Source organism: Anguilla anguilla, chromosome 4 (assembly GCF_013347855.1).
Source record: "Anguilla anguilla isolate fAngAng1 chromosome 4, fAngAng1.pri, whole genome shotgun sequence".
NCBI classification, from domain to species: Eukaryota; Metazoa; Chordata; class Actinopteri; order Anguilliformes; family Anguillidae; genus Anguilla; species Anguilla anguilla.
In genome coordinates this window covers 15,014,826-15,030,088 of record NC_049204.1, presented here as the reverse complement: position 1 = coordinate 15,030,088, position 15,263 = coordinate 15,014,826, and the positions used below count along the sequence as shown (strand labels likewise).

Sequence of the window (15,263 nt, the reverse complement as noted above, 5' to 3'; positions counted from 1 at the left end):
TAACAGTAGGAAGAGTAGGGCTCACTGACTTCATTGTCTCCATATATTCCCTAAAACAAAGCTATCATATACAGTATGTTGGCTTAGTTAGAGCCATTTTTAGGATCAAATCAAAGGTTGGCATAGATATGAGTTTAAGTTCTTACATATTTTTCTTTGATTCCAGCACAGTGCAGGCTCAATTCACAGTAATTTGCTTAATTTTTGGACTATTCATTTTACACATTTTTAGTTTAGTGTTGGAAAGCAGATGCCCACATGATCAGCATTTTGGATCCCACTGATTTCATCTGTCAGTCTTTCATTTAATCAAATAAAAAATGCAATCGCTCTGCAAAGGAATCGTTTGTCGTGCAGCACATTACAGAAAATGAAAGTATTCCTTGATCTGACACATCAACTAATCCTGGTTGCAAGTATGAAACATTTACTTTGTACTGCTTGCACAAGTACAGTATAGTATTTCTGACGTAATATTAAGAGGATAGATCTTAATTGACATGAAAAACATCTAATTAAAAACAATTAATAGCTTCTTACAATTCAGATTTTGCAATTATCGTCAGAACAAAAAGCTATCACCCTGTGGGGCCCCAGTTTAAAAACCCCTGCCAAAAGCAACCAGATACGCAGCATCTTCTCTTCTTCCATCCTAGGCTGCTAACAGGGCTTTTTGTTGCTATGTTACACTTACACACTTTGAATATTCATGAAGAGGTGTGTCCAAGGACAGAACATCCATTACAGTGGAGCTGTCCTTGTCACACCCCTTGTGAATATTCATACAACGTATCAACCTGCAATGTCAATGGTAAAGAGACAGAACTTTCAATGTTAAAAACATAGCTGACCATCTGGTTAGTCTGGAGAATCTGCAGTGTCAAGCACGGAGAGTGTGGGTACCTGGAAGGTGACGGTGTCATCGATGTGGGGCAGGCAGAACTGCTTCAGGAAGCGCTCGTCCTCGCTCCAGAACAACCGGATATCTGGGATCCCATACAGAACCATGGCCAGCCTCTCCAGGCCCAGCCCAAATGCCCAGCCCATCTTGTTCTCTGCCCCAGCTGCAAAGCACAGTGCACACTGGTAAGAACACCAGGAGAGGTTACACTAGCTGTTCATGAGCATAGTCATAATCTAAAGCCACAAGACTGAAGATGTTTTTGAAATGAATTTAAACAAAAATCCCAAATATTTAAACTGGAAAAATATTAAATGCAGATAGAGTACTGTGCAAGCTCAACTTATTTGGCATTAGGCTTGAGTAGAACACACCTAGGGCCTGATTTACTAAGACATTTAGCATGTGCAAAACCTTTTAGCACAAGCAAAACCAATAACATGACCAGTGATCTGTCATGGTGTTCGTTTTCATCATTATCGGTTGTGTTAAATGCGCTAAAAAGTTATTCACATCTTAGGAAATCAGGGCCCTAGTTGGAATATTCAAATCAGGAGCACCCAACACATTGTAATCTTCAGATGGAATAATACCATGTGCACAAACACACCCAACAAGTTCTGTTTTCTCACAAATGTAGGAGTGCACTTCAGAAGCTGTGCACTTCAGAGCAACCCATTTCCGCTGGGGCTCGTTTTTCATTGAAATTCTTGAGGGGCGGCTGTCCTGAGATGTATGTAGCACAGGGAGCCACATGCAGTGTCAGCACTCGAATATGTTTTCTACTGACAGCTACATGCAGCTACATGAACATTTTCACAAAAACTGAGGGGGGGGGGGGGGGCAGCCCGGTCAGGGGGTGATTTGTAAGACAGGAAACAAGTGCAAGGACCACGGTATTGTGGAGAATCTGACGTTCCAGTTATCGTACACAGACTCTTCAAGCCTGTATAGGACTCTTTCCTCACAGAATACAGATTACCTCAAGTACAAAACATACTTATCACACTGAATCCACAACTATGAAAGGTACTTGCTGAAAAGTTTTGTCAAGCATATCATTCAGGCATTTCTCTCTGCCATAACAAAGAAAGCATAATGCCACTGGAAAGTGGATATCTATAAATGCTTAAATTTAAAAATATAAAAAGGAAGCCTCTTATACATGAATAGAAGATTCATACCATTGGCCACTTTGTTGTACAGTGACCATCAGTGAGGGCTCAAAAATCCACTGAAATGATAATTCGTATTCTGTGAGGACCAAATTCCTGCACCTGCATAATATGAAAGTGGATATAAAGTGACAGCAAGAGGAAATTGGAAAAAAAAAAACAGTAAAGCAGGAGGTCTGAAACTTTGCAGAGTCATCATTATCTGCATAATGATTATGATTATGATTTGTTTTTAACACCATGACCTGAGGCTGAATGGAAGTGATGCAGGCAGGCTTCTGAGAGCGCACACTTTGAATGTGGAAGAAATCTGCTTTATATGATAATGAGAGGAGAACACAGGGTCAAAAGCACACAGAACAGCTCTTGGGCGGACTAAGCAAAATACACGAATAAGCCAAAACTTTCTTCCTGCCTTCACATCGGAAGATCAGTCAAGCTCAAAGCATTCACTACCTTGGAAAAAATATGACAAAGTGTAAAATATGTTACCAAAATATACTCATTTGGGTGATTATGATGACCTTGATGCAATTCTGAGACTCATAGTTGACATTTTTCATTTAATTTGAAATAAATTTGATCTGTTGGAAGACCAAGCAAATAAACACCAGTAACAGTTAATAATTAGTTTTTATATGCATTATTTCACTAATTTAACAATCCATACATGTCACACTGCAGTAGCCTGTGGTTAATGCAGCCCAGTGAAGGGGAAGGACCACAGTAACTCCAATTCTTTCATTTATTTTTACCTGACAAAAAGGGTTCACCATGTTTCACCAACAAGGTGGCTTAGACATAATTATAAAAAAAGCAGAGAATGGGAAATCATCTTAATGTGGAAATCAACCGTTGTCTTCCTCTTGCAAGAGAATGAATGTCCTCTTTATCTCACTGAATCTGTCATTCTATTGATCATGGGCTAAAAGGATGGTTGTGTAATACTGTATGTACTGAACAAAACTTTGCCATAATTTAAAAAAGAAGTGTTTTGTTGGATGTACAAAGAAATTATAAATTAGCGCAATGAAAAGTATCTACAATGCTAACCAGTAATTTTTGTAGACTAAATGTAGAAGACATAAAAAGACTAACCAAGGGATAATTTTAGACTCACAGGAATAGATTTACATACAATAAACTTACAGATTGCAGCCTGATGAGGGTACATTGGTGTGCTCACAGTCTGCAATTTTAAGGCTTATTTAATAAGAGTACAACTAATTACACAATCAGCAAATTGACTATTGCCAGGATAGAATGGGAACATTGTATTGGAGGTTCTAGGTTATCTTTCATTTCTCCTAGACTATTTATATGGCTGGGTGTTTGTCACAGAAGCTGCAGGTGTCACAGATTCCATGATTTTTGTCTCTTTTTTTGACAGTTCCATGAATTTCCCTGTTTATAGTGCTTTCTACGATGTTTCGGCAGTTTTGGATGGTAAATATAATGCAGCCTGGAGTCAGCTGTAGCAATGAAATGTTTGACGGCTCTTGTCAACAGTGTTGATGCTGAGCACACCTCCTGGAGCTATGGTAACAAGTGACAACAGGCGCTACATCAAAGACTCAAGCCTGGCAATGTAGGCTACAGCATGTACCAAATCTAACTTCAAAGAAATAAAAACTAACACACAATAACCCTGTCTTTTATTATTTTAGTAATACAATTTTGGAATTCTCTGTATGCTCTGTTTCGAACAATCTTCTGTTAAAGGCAAAAAGCATGCTGTCTGTGATGGACAGCCTATCGATGCATTTATTTATTTTATTTACTAGTTGCAACTGCTCATTAATAAATAACATCAATGATCTGTACCATTGATGATTTCTTGCTCAGGGAGTTGAAATGGTGTGAGTCTTGTTGCAAAGATTCTGCCAGTGTATCTTCGATGCCTATAGCTATGTCTCAGTCTTGCTTGCACCTTGATTTATGCCTGCTCTTGAGAGGCTGGGGAATTTCATGAAAAAGTCAACCCTTGTTAAATGAACTTTAATCAATTCAACGGAATACATACTCAGCCACACTTACATCTCTGCTCATTATTTGTGTGATCCTCATGCATTTAAGAAGAGAAGCACAGTTTGCAATGACTCGCATAGATGACATGCATATTATGCTTCCAATCCCGTGCGCCTGTTTAATGCATAACACGCATGTTTCTGGGGCAGAATGTGTCATATCCGCTGCCTGAACTAGTCACAAAAGGCTTAGTACATCTGGCCCACAGTATCTACACCACACCTGCTATGGTAACTAAAACAGCCCCTTTTCATTCGAGGAATAATGTCAGTTATACAGTACCTTTTCTGTCACCACCAGATTCTGAGCTGATTACTGCAAAGCTCTTCTCACTGGCCTTTCAACAAAGGCTGTAGATACAGTACACTGCAGCTTGTTCAGAATGTGGCTACCATAATATTAATCAGGACACAAACAAGAGCTCCCATCTCCCCTACCCTTACGACACTACATTGTCTCTTCAAATTGATTTTAAGGTTGTTTCACATATTTTAAAGCACTAAATAGTTTAACCCAAAAAATATATTCCTGCTGTTCATCCAAATAGGTTCCCAGTAGAGCTCTAAGATTATGTAGCAATGACCTGCTCAACATCTCAGCAGTAGAGTGGCAGCCTTTCGTGTTTATGGCCTAAAGCTATGGAACCGCCTACCAGAGATTTGAATGATCACTTCACATCTTTAGAAGCAGGTGAAATCATATTTGTTTAAGATGACTTTTAATAAATTACTGGATTTTATGGATGTCATGGATTCTTTTTCTTTCTTTCTTTTTAACTTTCTAAAAACTATATTTCACTATGTTTTATGATTTATTTCTCTTTTATCTCTATTGTATTGAATTATGATTAATCTTTTAATGCCAACCAGTTTACAATGAAGAGTCATATAATAAATTGATTCAGTCATTCACAGAGCCAGGGAAACATAGTGCCAATGCTGTTAGCCAAAATGATGCGCAAAACACAGCTTGCACTGGTGACCTCAGCTGGAGCATGAGTTCATCATAAAGGGTCCCCAATCCACCTTTGTGATGTCATCCTCTCCTCCCAGCCAATGACTACAGACACAGAGGGCAGGGGTGTGAGGCAGCGGATCCTCCTTCCGATGGTATTCACCTTGCGATGACATCAGCAGCTTTCGCAGCGCTTGGCAGGCCCTGGCAACCCTCAGTTTCCCAGCTGGATTCCATTACTATTAATACACTCTATCATTTTCTCACACTCCCCTCCCCTTTACTTTCCTCTCTCCTTCGTTTCTGTTCATTTCCACCCCTTCCCCCACACCCTCTCTCTCACTCCCACTCTCAATTTATTTCTCTTACACTCTCTCGCCACCCTGTCTGTGAAGAAAGCCCGAGTCACACTTCCTGCCACTGCAGTGTCTTTTTTTAAAACCGAGGCAGCAGAGGCTGCGACTCACTGCGTGGTGCGCATTGAAAGGGCGAGATCTGCTTTTGAACAGAGGACAACACACTTTCAACAACGCACTTGTAATCACCTCTAATGCAACGCATGACCAATCGCAGCGGGGGAAGGCTTGGGCGAGAGAAGACAAAACTGACGCATGGCCCGTGTCAAAGCTCCGCAGTGTGGGAGTGGTGTCCTTCTCACAGAGTCACGTGATGCTCACGCGCACATACGCAAGCCGGCACGCAGACACATCCGCACTCATAAACACACACTCCAGATTTTTAAATCAATTTCCTCACAAGTCACATTGAAAATCATTAACGAGCAATTCATTTGCGAGGTCCAGATTGCTACCAAACGCTTAACACTGCATGTATGTATATTCACATCAGTCCTCTGTTCATATTTATTTTATACTATGGTGCAGAGGCATATGAGAAAAGGAAGGCCCAATTACAATCTTCTGATCGCAGCATTTTCTTGCCATTTCAGCATTCACAGAAAGATCATTAAATACGTAGACAAGATACTTCACTGTCCTCCTAAGAGAATATTCTTTCCACGGCTGGCACGATATTTGCTTTGCTCCAGCATCACAGCTCTGAGCCTCCCAGAATGCATTTCTCAGTTTGTCAAAATAATAAATGAATAAACTGCACCTTACATTAACACTAGAAAGTGTTGGAAAAGGGAACAACCCTCAAGTCGGACACCAAATGCACATACGTTCTCTTTATTAGAGCCACAAATATTCTGTACTCCATTTCAAAAATCAATATTGTATTTCATAGGGATGACAGTAATCAGAAGGTTTTGTCTGGAGGTAGGCTGCATAAGTACACATCAATTCTGAATGTATTATTAATAAATGATAATGACATTTGGAGATCAGACACCAGCCAACTTCAATGAGCAATGTAAAAACAAACACAAACAGACCCCTCACATGGGCACATATATTTTTAATGGCCAGGAGACTACAAACACCGGCAATTATTACTGACACTGCTACTGCAGATGGCTCAGAAATTTCAGGAAATACATATCGGAAGCTAAGCATCATTAATATTGATTGACTGATATTGATTGTGCGAAAATATTGATTCCAACTTATATGATACAGCTCCATATGCAACACAAATCATGAATAGGCAACAGGGAAAGAAGATATCATTTTGAATTTACAAAAAAAAAAGAAAAAATTCTATTTACTTTTCTGTTATTTACAAAAATGTAAGTAAACTCTACAGAGCCAGAGGAAAGAGAAAGTGAAAGACATTACTTTTATTTCCGGTGACCAGGGGAGTCACGGTGATCAAATATATATGTAGGACTATTTTTATATTCCTGTTTTCAAAACCAGCCGGTGAAGTCTGTATAAGCATAATTTAATTTTCTTGAAATTTCTTTCCTGAGGCATTTCTTTTCTCTGAATCATTTATGTTTGTTGTCTTCACAGACCTCATAGCACTAGATCAATAGAGGTCTAGAAGCAGGAATTGAGAGAAGCTCAGCCACAGACACGTTTATTGTTTAAATATAAATATCAAACCCACAGCGAGTAAAACTTTGAGAGACAGGGCAATGGGAAAGCCGGTTTGTAGGGACCAAGCTGGCAAACAACACCAGTGTACGATTGTGCATACAAGATAAAATATCGTTTTACGTTCTAAATTGGACTGAGGCCTGCAGCAAGTCATATTTCACTGTTCAGGGGACTTGCGATATCGTTTCAGGAATAGGATGGAATCCCATCAGAACAGCTAGTCTGACTGCGGTTGAATCAATTTGGTTTTAGCCACCATGCCATGCCCTTCGTAGCCAAATCCCCCTAAGATATAAAACATTCCATAAGAAGGACCTTGCCCCAGACAGCAATTATAGCCTCTATACTTATGAAAGCATATAGACACACACACACACACACACACACACACAGTCCATCTTTATAACTTGATCAGTGAAACATTTCTAGCTTTAAAATGTATAGTTGGCAGTTTTGCATAGTCATTTTATAATGACAGGTTTCCTTATTCATCCGCAGTTTAAACATTGCCCTGCCTGCAGGCAATATTTGATTTCAGTAATCTTTAAGCATGCTGCCACAGTTACGTTTATGTGAATAAATAAGAGCATTGCTTTATTAAAACTGGCCCCCGCATTCTATCTGGTGCAATATTATTAACTGCAATGAGCAGCTGCTGTAGCATAAGGGTGAGACTTCGCATTTTGTTGCACATCTGATTGGACAGAGGTAGATGGACCGTGCAGCATCTGTTCTTCAAAATTCAATCTGTACTCATGTGTTTAAAAGACAGCCAGTGCTCAGAAGCATGTTGAATTTGAAGGATTGGGAGTAAATGTGTTATTAAGAACTTACTTTTATAACGTATCCTTTTCAAATGGTGGAGAAGGAATGATTGCAGAGGTGAATCTAATGGTAATGCAGCGTGTAATGGGTAAGGAGTTGGACTGGTATCCTAAAGAGGATAAGAGTGGATAAGAGTGTCTGCTAAATTCCTGTAATGTAATGCACAAGGACAGAAAAGCTTGAAGTGGTATGCAATTGCAACACAAAGAAATTGGGAAATGAGAAGGCAGTGAAATCAATTGAGAGGGACAAATTTAGTTTGGAAAACAAACCAGTGGCTCTGCTCTGAACCAACTGTCATACACATTTCTCATTTTGAAGAATAGTGTTCTAGCAGATTGCAAATGAATAGTAATGAACCTTGTGCACTTGTTCCTTATGCCATTTGTGCATGATTACAATTATGCAGAAACAAGCAGTGGCAGACTGAACCAAATCAACTCCTGCAGAACGCAATCACAATTGCTATTACTGTAAAAATGAAACACACTTTATCAATTTAATGAGGATCCGCCTCAGAACAGCTGGGGAAGTGAATCTGACTTCTGTGCATAACTAGCCTTTGCACACAAAATGTGAATATATTGTGGTGTCTGAACTTAATGTATAACTAGCTTACTGTTACCATGTACAAAAGAAGGAACTCCCCTTCATATGGGAAAATACTGCTCAAGTTGTGGGGACCCTGAGAATGGATGTATATGGAAATATGATCTTACCACATGCAAAAAGCACAATCTGAAACTCTTGACCTCTGCCGGTCAATCTACAAGGTATGAAAAACAAGGAGCAGACCAGTTTACCATTACCACTGAAAAAGGTAACAAAATGACAAATATTTTAATAAATCATCAATTTGGAAACATAGATGCCAACAAACATGTTTTAAGTTCAGCACACCATGAAGCGAGTTTAATACAATGCAGTCTTATAGCATCTTAATTTATCAGATGATTCATTACTCAAAATCAGTTTTAGTTATTGTGAATTCAACGATGACAGGCAAAATGAATGAATATTGAACTAAAGATTACAAATGGAACTTACTAATAACTGGAACTGGAAAAATGTTTTCTCATAATATGAGTATTATAATATTCTGCAACTGTGGTAAAGCAGTTATGCAACAGAGTGAATTCTGATTACCATGCCTCTATCTTACACTCTGCAGTACCTCTTCTGCAGAAATATGTGCTGTATAATTGTCAGCTTGATTCCACGTGAACCTCTCAGCTACAACCAGTCCAATTAGTGGCTGCATAATTTTAGTAATAAGCTCTGTAATAGAATAATGGCAAAGATAATTATTTGAAAACCCCCACTAAATTCCTCTCTGCAATCTACCCAGCGTCCCACAGTACAGCGACCTCAGACGGATATATTACACGGCAGGCCATTACATCGCAATTAATTTGACGCATCAGCGCAGAGATGACTGAGCGCGTGTCCGCTCCTCACGTCTCCGGGCGCTCGGCTGGCGGGGGGGAGGGGCCTCAGCGCGCTGTGAGTAACCCCACTCTCCCCGTGCTGTTGCGATGCGCACAAACGCAGAGGTCACAATCGGATGCGGGAGCCTCCTCACTGAGGCACGGAGAGACGCTACGCTACGCCTCCCGATTTTAACGAGCGAGAGAAACAGGGCGATGTACGCGCCCTTTTAAGGATTTTGACCTTCCCGCTTGCGGAAGGTTCCGCGGCCCGTCTTTATTGGTTGGGAGCTCATTCTCGGACATCGACCTCGGCTTCTGTCCCAAGGCGACAAGCCTTAACAGAGTCGAGAAACTTTCAAAAGCTACTTCACCCGTAGTCAGGAGGAAGTCAACTTCTGATCCGTCTTGGCTTGCACACAAATAGATCCTGAACTTCTAAAAAGTGTAAAAAGGTGGAAATGTGTAATAAAAGAGAATGATTCCTCAGCAAGCAGTAATATTGATAGTTTGATGAACGGGGTAATGGTTGCCCTTTCAGTTTGTCTGATACTTTCTCCTACACAGCTATATAATCATATTTTATTTTCTTGACATTTTTAACTAGATTTCAACTTCACTAAACAAAAAAAAAAAAAACACCTCATTGCAGGCACGTCAGCAATTTACCACAATATACAAAACTTCAGCAACTGACACTGTGAAGCTGTGAGGGGCTCTAGACTTGAGCAATGTTTATTGTCAAATCACCACATTCTCATCTATTCCTATTCCTACTCAATAGCAGACTGTCCTACCCTGTCACATATTGATCCTCCCTCCGTTTTCTATCAGATACTTCTGTAGAAAACAGTGACACTGCCTTTAGATTTACGGCAGTGTGTTTATTTTGGACTTATATTCACACTTGGGGTGGGTGTGGCGGCTACGTAATTGCCAGATTGCCAATTAAATTAAACTAATTAGGCGTATTAATTAAAAATCTGTATTTGTAAAATATCATTTGAAACAAATTTCTGTCCCTCTACGCCATTCAGTCCATTTGCATTCGATTTGCATGCATTTCATCTTCTGTAATTAATTCTTGGCTATCTCATCATCAGTTCATCATCTCTGTTTATTCTGTTTATTGCAGGGACACTCATTTCTAATTTCTGAATTATGAACTGAAACACAGGGTGGACAAAAATAGCAAATCCTTCTCCCACATTAAGGACCAAAGTACATAAAAAAATTAATAATCACAAATTACAAATAATGAAGCAAGAGGAGCTGAATTTGATTAAATCCCAGCCTGCAGCAAAGTTTTAGCAAAGACCTTAATCATGATTTATAAACTCATTGCTACTGTAGAAGAGCCTTTTTGCCCTGGGGGCCCCTTTACTAATTTGGTGGCGCTGCTGGAACAACAAAGATTGTTTTCCGTAGCAAACACTCTAAACATTGGCCTTGGACTGGGAGAGACACTCAGCTCTGAGGACTCATTGGTTCCTTTTTCATTATCAGAACTCATCCAGACTCAAAGTCATTAGACATTGGGCTCTTCTCACAAAGACTGAATGGTCAGGACGTAGCCGCTGCTTGAGGATTGCATATAATGAATAATTTAGCGGCATAATAGCACTGTGCGGGTACTCTCTTTTTATTTAACTTGAGCTCAAATCCCATGACCTTTCCACTGCCTTTCAATGGCTTTTATGTTGAACAAACTAAAAAAGAAATTAATAAATAAAAACAGCAAGTATGAAATCCAGTTAAGTCTACACTCAGATCTTAATGTTGGATATTTTACAATCCATTTATTACTAATTGGTTTTATATTACTTTTATCTAACCATAATAACCATAATACCGTTACATTTGGTCATAACTGCATTGTTACTTATAGAACAGTTATCCCAACTCCCCATGGCACTAATGTAGTGGCTGAGTCATATCAGCTTTGCACCACACTTACACACATTTCGTGGCTACTTTGATCCATGTAGTTACCCTTATAATGTCATTTAAATGCACAACTCAAGGGAAATCCACGAAAGAACTGCCATGCTTTTGCACTAGTTAAACCACTATGCATATCAGAAAATGAGTCACCAAGCACCCACAGTGCGTAGAAAGTGCACACAAATGTACTATCAGGAAAACAGTGACACAGTGCTCCATATATTTGCATATTTAAATACTGTTATCCAAATTATTTACAGCACCAAAATGACAAACTGACAATTTTTATGCAAACAAAACTCAGTGCAGGCCATATCTCATTCACAAAGATGATCACAAATTAGCACTCGGAATAAGCATGTATTTTTTAAGATGACCTGAAACCTGGAATAAATGCTGCAGTCTATTTAAGAGCCATGTAATGTTAACCTGCCAATGACCATGGCAACTGTCATTAGCAAGAATAAAACACCACTACTATGTTGGACGTGCAAGAGAGAGGATCTTCCATACAAGGGTATCCGTCTTTAGGTTAATGAGACAGGAAAGATTAGTCCTGCACAGTAAAATGTTAAGTGTTCTATAAACTCTTAAAGAGTACATATGGACCCTATTGGATTCAAATGTATTTTGTTAGAATTGAATTAACACTGGACATTTTACTGTGTGATAGGCAGTCTTTCAATAATTATGCCTTGAGAAAAAAAACATTGACATTGAACCTGCCAGCTACAATACGTTTTCTGCTGCAACTTAAGCACGGTATTTTACTGTACAGAGACAAATATTTAGGCTGACTCCATTAACCATGTTACTTTAATAAAAATAAAAAAAAACATTCATTTGCCATGGTCCAGTTCTATTAATAATGATAGTAGGCTGATTATTCAGCCAATCGTGTCTGTCCCTAAATGTTGCGTTTTTTGTCATCATTATCCCTACACAATTATTTGTGCGTCAAACTAAAATGAATCTCTTGTAAAAAAAAAAACAAATTTTTAAACACTGGGAAGTTTCTACATCATGTAATAACCAGTCAGTGAACAGAATCAGAGTTTGTTCAAAGTATAAGAAAAACCAATCTTTTACTTTATTTGTGCATTGAGAATTAAAATGAATTAAAACCAATTTTTGTGTTAAAAAAACATCATGCAGACAACTGACAGACAACTGTAAAATAATGCAATGGAGAAGATGACAAATGGTCAAAGAGAATCACCCTAGCTTAAAGAATATCTTATGAAGACTGATCTGATGTCTGCAATATCAAGTTTTGTTATTGCATTTGGGATCTAGTACCATGGCCCTTCCTCTCCAAAGACCCCAGAAAACCATGGCTGTAGCTGCTTGGTTCAACAGACTTTCAGTCCACAAGCTTTGCTTTCATTTTCACAGCCAATTCCTTCAAAAGGTTATCTCCTTTCTTCAAACTTCATTCACACTTTAGAACCAATATTAAACACATCTTAGATTAACCGAAAGGGGGGAAAAAAAGCTACTAATTCACATTTTCCAAGTCCAAGTCTTACTTGAGAGAAAATTATTCTTTGAGACATTATTAATGCAGGCTTTCATTCTGTAATGTATGGGTTTAATTGGAAAATTGGTATGCTTTTCCAGTTGAACAATTACACACGTGGCCCTGACTATGTTACTACCACATGCCAGAATGCTTTAATATAATGGCGCATGCAGGGACCCTTTCAAACATAACTCAGACCTGAGAAGCTTAAAAAGGCTTAGCTATGTTGAATTAACTGAAGAACCCCATATGCCTCTCTGGCTACCGAGACTGCTAGGTTTTGAATACAAATTCATCCAAAGAGACAAAATTTTTTAAAACTCATTTCCCAGTTTTTTTTTTTTAATCATTGAGAATTAATTACCTGAACATTACCAAACTGGGGAGCAGCTGCATATATTATGAGATAAAACTGCTCTTGTTTTCTATTATGCAAATGTTGGCACCTAGGCGATTGCCAGTCCCCGTCGGTCCCTCTCAATTGTTTATTACATTACAGCCATACATCTTAATGAATTATTTATTCAAGCATATGCTTGATTTGCAGCAAGATGTGACCAGCTGCCAAAAATGCCAATAAAGTCTGAGCATATCATTTGAAGCAAAATGAAGATATCTAGAGTACATAAAACCATCAATTGTACACCTAGAAGAAGAGGAAGGTGTACCAGTCCAGGGGAAGCACATATGACCTCTGTGTAACAAATGGCCATTAATGCTCACCCAGAATGCACTGCAGCAGAGAGAACATGTCTCCACAGACGCTTGTATCTTTGAAGGATAATCTAATCTGACATAATGCAGTCAGCCTCTGTCCCAGCCTTCATTACCGTGCATTTGTAAGGGAAGGGCTGCACTCGGCCAGGGACGCCTTCCTCTTTAGCTAGTCCCCGGGGGGAGGGCGCACAGGAAACAGAATGGGTTCCGCTAAAAAAACCCAAAAATACACAGTATTCATTTCTGCCTACATTTTTGTCACATAGATTCAATGCAGTTGATGTACAGCAGAGGTTAAGGGAGCTACAGGAGTAATTAACTGCTGAATTCAGTGAATGGGTCTTTCATACATTTTTGTGCCGTTCCAAATTCTGATTCATCTGGGTAACATGCCTTATAAAGAATAAAACTAGCTCCAGAAAGGGGCTGTTATAAAAAAGTAGCGTGTGCAACTGGCACTTACTGTCAAATTAGCTATGAATTCCTGTTCACTGAACAGTCCCTGAACCCCATTCTTCTCTTTAAGGCTGCTGTTAAGCAGCCCCCGAAACAGCAGTGTCCCTCAATTTCTGTCTGACTGACTAATTGAGTGAGCAGCTCCACCACAAAGTGCTTTCAGGCCCCAAGTGGTACCTATTCTGTTTATTTTCAAAATACCTCCATCTGCGGTTCGGAGAGATCTGCGAGACGAGCCCCTGATAATTTCAGGTGAGCTGGGACAACATATTACTATGCAAGTGCAACCAAAATCCCCCTAAAGGAGGGGATTAATAGAGCAGTAGGTTAATTCCCTGGTCCCTGCAGCTTTCTCACTCTGATTAAGACAGCTTTAGCGAAAGAACGCTCCGCTACAGGTCGAGCCAGCACGACTGAGGAAAAGTCAAGTTGATAATGTGATGCTTATGTTTGCGGTCTCGAACTTCATTCACTCTTCATTAGTTTGCACTTGTGTGTTCATCTAATTAGAGTAAGATACTCTATTTCAGACAGTCTCTGGATGCTCTTGCCAGGAAAAGGGAATTCAGTCCCGGAAAAAAAAACTAGAATTGATAGAGCACTGCGCTGTTAACACCCTCACCTACTCATCCAAAGATACTTTGACAACACATATACTGGCATATCACAACCTGGTTTCTGCCCATTCCCAAATCCGAGAATACCATTCAACAGGGATATCCAAGTCCAAGCCAAATGCAGCCTGCAACAGACGCATTCTGAGCCCATAGTTTATTGAAAACAAATATTTGTTTACAACACAAGACTTAGATTTGCATTTGTCTGCACAGTGTCAGTGTATTTCCCACAAGTGAGAGAACAATAATGATAGCTGAACCTCCAAGATATGAATGCACTGGGAATGGAGGTCTTTTGAAACTGTGAAATTAATTAAGCTCCTTCGCCAAATGTTTTCATTCTCCAGGTTTTTTTCAAAGAAGAGCAGAGTCTTCCCTCCGTTTGTATATTTTTGTTTTATTCAGAAGGGAGAAAGCAGAGAGGGAAACAGCAAAGAGTCAAAGCTCAGAAGGTGCCATGGCAGAAGGATCAAACCCAAAACTGCGTAGGGGAACTCGGATGTGGCTTGAGAGTCCGCTGCCCTCGCAACTGCCACACGTCTCACCCGCTCTACAGTTTTTGTTCTCCCCTCTTTATACAAGGCCCTCGCATTCTTCAGCAGCAGTGCTAAGACATTCCCTCTGATTCATTCTGATAGTGTTTCAAGTTTATTTTAATTGGGAAGAGAGCCTTGTTTTAAGCCTGGGCCTTTCT

The 15,263-nt window shown here is 39.5% G+C and overlaps 1 protein-coding gene across 3 annotated transcripts in view; it reads right to left on the bottom strand.

Moving 5' to 3' along the window:
- The window catches only part of LOC118225576 (phenylalanine--tRNA ligase, mitochondrial-like), a 108,295-nt gene that overhangs the window by 46,963 nt on the left and 46,069 nt on the right, over window positions 1-15,263 (bottom strand). For all 3 annotated transcript variants that reach the window (XM_035414147.1, XM_035414146.1, XM_035414145.1), the window contains one exon: window positions 904-1,064. In XM_035414147.1, the coding sequence (XP_035270038.1) occupies window positions 904-1,064 (161 nt within the window). The remainder of the gene's footprint in view (window positions 1-903; window positions 1,065-15,263) is intronic.